This window comes from Arvicola amphibius, chromosome 3 (assembly GCF_903992535.2).
Source record: "Arvicola amphibius chromosome 3, mArvAmp1.2, whole genome shotgun sequence".
Lineage (NCBI taxonomy): Eukaryota > Metazoa > Chordata > Mammalia > Rodentia > Cricetidae > Arvicola > Arvicola amphibius.
The window spans coordinates 103,850,356-103,854,950 of NC_052049.1; the positions used below are offsets into that span (position 1 = coordinate 103,850,356).

At 40.8% G+C, this 4,595-nt stretch overlaps 1 protein-coding gene across 1 annotated transcript; it reads left to right on the forward strand.

Moving 5' to 3' along the window:
* The first annotated feature begins 2,827 nt into the window (after window positions 1-2,827).
* Window positions 2,828-4,595, forward strand: Pate2 (prostate and testis expressed 2). Its single transcript, XM_042054704.1, has 3 exons — window positions 2,828-2,879; window positions 3,949-4,140; window positions 4,459-4,595. Exons 1-3 carry the CDS (start codon window positions 2,828-2,830, stop codon window positions 4,593-4,595), a joined length of 381 nt encoding a protein of 126 aa, XP_041910638.1.

The window sequence follows — 4,595 nt, forward strand, 5'->3', positions numbered from 1 at the left end:
CAATTTCACCTGAGGAACCAATGTGTGATCTGTTATGGTTGGATTGAGATGATTTGGGGGGCTAGGGTATACATTTGGCAAGATATTTCTGAAAGATTTAACTATGCCAATAGTATCATGTTAGTTTCTCCTGCTCCCCAGCTTGTAATAGATTGGTTCCACAACTGAAACATGATTCTTATACTTTGTGTACAATTGCTTTCATCACTGTGGGAACCAGGGAGCTGTCATGGCGTTAGATGATAGTTTAAGATATTCCTTTCTTCACATTCACCCAGCACCTCATCATAGAGAGCCTCAGGGCATTCCAGGATATTTCTTGAAAGTTCTTCCCAAGAACACTTTCTTTCTGTGTGGGCATATGCCTGGCTTAAAAACAAGACAATATCTATGTCTTCCTGTAACCAAGAGTGACCTGTCCTGACATTAGGTCACAATGTGGATCAGTGTGCCCCACTAATGATGACCATTTAGTGCAGCTGGAGAATTCAGTACATTTTTCTTTGAATTGGTCAGTCCAGCAGTTTGCATGCTATATTTATAGAAACTTTTTCCTTTGACTGGTTAAGCAAGAAGGGCAACACTGTGATTCGCCTCCTTTGTTCTCACTTGAAAAGTTTTACTTATAATATTTAACTGTCATGGTCTAATAGAGTTAGATTTTTACTTAAAAATCACTAACTTGGTTTTACTTAATTTATTACCCATTGTTTTATTGAAATGTGTAATTAACTGAAGAAGCAATTCTTCTTAAAATTTAAGTATTTATTTTCACTGAGACTAACTTACTATTTTATGTTGATCAGTTGATCGTATCTCCAGGAAAGTAAAAAGGGACCATTGCTAGGGTGTGGGAACAGACATACAATAGAAAGGGTCATAGCAGGGAACAGGTGATCTGACTGGGGAAATGGAATAAAAAGGAGGAGGGGACTAAATACTGAGGGGGAAGGTATTGTAGAAGAAGGAGGGTAAAATAACAATAAGGATGTTGAAAAAGTCATAAGGAATCATTCTATAAACTGTTTACCTAAAAATCTTGTAATATACATAAGTTAGTAAATAAATATATATACATAGTTTAAAAAAACTTTCTTATTTTGGCTGACAATGCTCTCTCCAAGAAACAAAGAAAACCAAACAAAAACTCCAACCCTAGGTACAAGAAGCTCTCTTTTTAGTTTTTGGACAGGATTTACCAAGAGACTCCCTAAACATAAAGACTGTCACCATTGTCCTTGGTTGCCTCCCCAGAATTGGAAGGTAAGTCCTCATGGCTGAAGACATCATGGTTTTCAGGTACAGGACCCAAAGGCCCATAAATTGGATGTGACCAGAATGCCTCTTCCCTGAGGAGGTTTCAGCTTTCTTGGTACCAGAAGTCACCACACGGTCTTCCAAGGAGAGAAGCAGTCAATAGTTCTACCCAGCCTTGATGCCTATGAATCACAGCAATGACCAGCATGGCCATGATAACCTTAAGGGAGCACTAGAGGCACGCATGCCTGGGTGGTAAGCAACAGCTCTCCAATTTGACTTAAGACCCACTCAAAGAGAGGGAACTCATGCCTGGTACTGGAAACCTAGAAGCTACCCAGGACTAGCGACGTCATGGATTTTGAAGAAGAATCTAGAACTACTACTTTACTAAACTAACATAAATCCCTAGATATGTGTCCTGCCCACAGACAAGTGTCGTCCTCACATCTCATTAAGGAAAATTCTCTTTGCAGCATTTTGAGACCATTACAGAAAACCATAGCCAATAAAAATGCAACATTTGTGGAGTTCAGTCCTACTAATGTGTCTACAACACACCTCCCACACTTAAGACCCAGGGATCACTGAGGAAGAGGGGCTAGAAAGATTGCAAAAGCCAGAGGAAAAGGGGGTTTGTTGTCAGATTGTGTCTCCCAGGAATGTTAGAAGTTACACACATAAGACGTCACAAACATTACTGCCTAAACATGAGCCAAACAAGGACAATAACAGCCATGCCAAAGTGGATGGGGAAAGTCCACGAGGCCTCAACCCTACATAAAGAACTACAGGCAATGAAGAAATGTTCAGAGTGGGAGAAACAATTATTCCTAGAGAAGACCACATCATGGTTATCCAATATCTAAAGGTCAGCCCCGGAAGTATCCATTCAAGTAGTAGTATACAGAATGAGTAGGTTATGTTTAGAAACATTTATGTAGAAACATATACATATGCATGTAACAACAACTGATGAAAAATAGGCCATGAATTTGAAAGTGAGCAAGGAGAGGAATATGGCAGAGTTGGGAGGGAGGAAAGGGAAAGGGGGAAATGATATATTTATACTATAGTCTCAAAAATAAAAGAAAAAACAACAGATAAACTTGCTTGTTCTGTGGAAAATGAGCTATGAATGCAAAAGTAGATGTGGCAAGACCGTCATTCATCTTGCAGACATTTGTCAGATGTTTTTTTATAGTAAAAGCCCCCAGATGCAGGGTGTGTCATGCTAAATAAAACAAAAGCCTTGCTTTGTCCTAGTGAAAGAGCCAAGATGTGAAGAAACAGATATGTAAGGCCAGGTAGTGAGACAGGAAAGGACGCAGTGGTACTGTTTTCCCCAAGCTGCTGAGATATTATCTGTCTGGGTGGCATCTGAGTCAGGACCTAAGCCAGCAAGGTCAATATGGCTGAGAAAGACATTGAGGAGGCAGTTATTATTTATTTTCCCTGGGAATGCCTTATCAGCTAAAAGAGTTTTGGAATTATTCCTAAATATGCTGAGAAGTCATTGGAGGGTTTGGATTGGCAGCATGGTACCTGCTATTGGCTGGTCAAGATAACGATGGCTCAGATGATGGCAAGGGCAGTGGAGATAAGGAAAGTCTATGCAGCCAGTAGGTAGAATGGATGGGGTTTGCTCATTCTCCTTTAAGGATGGGACAAAGGGAGTTCTAACAACCAACTCCAAGATTTGTCAAGCCCTGCAGGCCAGAAACAGGAGCAGGTTTGGGGAATCAGGGAGGTCACAACTTTACTTTTAAGATCCAAGTGTGTGTCCTGAGGGAGTCAGGCATGATGATCCTGGGAACTGAGAGGTACTGTCTGTCCTGGAAAATTAATAATGATGTAATTTAGATGAACAGCCCAAGGACAGACCAGCCTCTCCTCTCAAGTGAGAAAATAGCCAGTACCTTCCACAGGAAGCTGCTGAAGACGAGGGTTGCAGGATGTTTGCTCTGTTTGTGCTGGGGATGTTTTTTTTGTCTTACCTGTATTGGGGTAAGTCCTGGCAATGAGGATACAGCTGGTGGTTCGTTAAGAAGTTTCTAGATGCTGGGAAAGGAGGAGTTTTTAAAACTGGCTCTGGGGCTGTGGATGTCTGTGAGACTGTGACAAGGGAGACTGATTTTTTTCTCTTTTTAGGTGACCTTCATGAAGCTGAACAAGGTATGCCCGTGGCTGTTGTAAAATCTTTGGTAAACAGTTTATTTGTGACATGTTTAGAAGCAACCCCCCCTTCAATGGCATCCTCAGAATCCAGGCTTCTCCTGGCACAGGTACTCTGTTTCTGTTAGTAAGGAGGTGAGAACACCTTTGTTTCCTTTTACTCCTTACTGACAAAATATTCAGAATCTTGTCATGTAGACAAGATGTTTATTACTTGAGCCCTCTGGGTAAATTCTACAGGAATCCTGATCTCCTCAAATGGTAGACCTTTTGTTTGTGTCTATAAACTTCTCTTTTACATTCCCAGCACTTGGGAGACAAAGACAGGTGGATCTCTATGTCTGGACTACATGAAGAGTTTCAGGACAGCCAGGGCTATATAGAGAGACCCTGTATCAAACAGAACAAAGCAAAGCAAAGCACAGCAAAATATTTCTCTCTCACTCAATTCTTCTGGGAGTCGTATTTGGGGAAGGTTAGAACCAATGAATTAATACTTAACTTCCCATGGAGAAGGCTCCAATTGCAGAATTTTCTTTGAGATTACATTCACCAAGTACTTCTTTCTGTATCTCGAAGATCTTGGAACAATGTGTTATAAATGCAACAAGTATCATCTTGGGCTATGCTATGACATCATGAGTTCCTGCACACTGAAGCATAGACAGTCCTGTGCTGCTGAGAACTTTTACATACTCACAAGAAAAGGTAATGTAGAGAATAGAGTGATGGGCAGCTAACCATAGGTTCCTTACTAAATCATAGTGTTCTTTGTGTTTACGATGAGTGGGAGAGTGGAGTTGATGAGGATGAGTGGTCTTGTACAGAGGTGGAAAGCTGGACCTTTCCCTAAGATAACACTGAGTGATGGAGGGGTATCAACTTTACTCAACTCTGGAATAAATCCCTTCTCTTGGTTAGGAGTGAGTAGAGAAAGGCTATGATGGTTTGAAGATGAGGTATTACCAGGAATATAGAAGGAATGAATAGTCTTTAAAATTCTTTCTCTCTCTTTCATTTCCTCAGGGCAGAGCATGTATCATTATTCAAGACTGTCATGTATGACCAACTGTGAGGACATCAACTTCCTGAGTTATGAAAAGAGAATAGAACTCATCTGTTGCAAACATAGTAGCTATTGTAACCTCCCAATGGGACTCTAG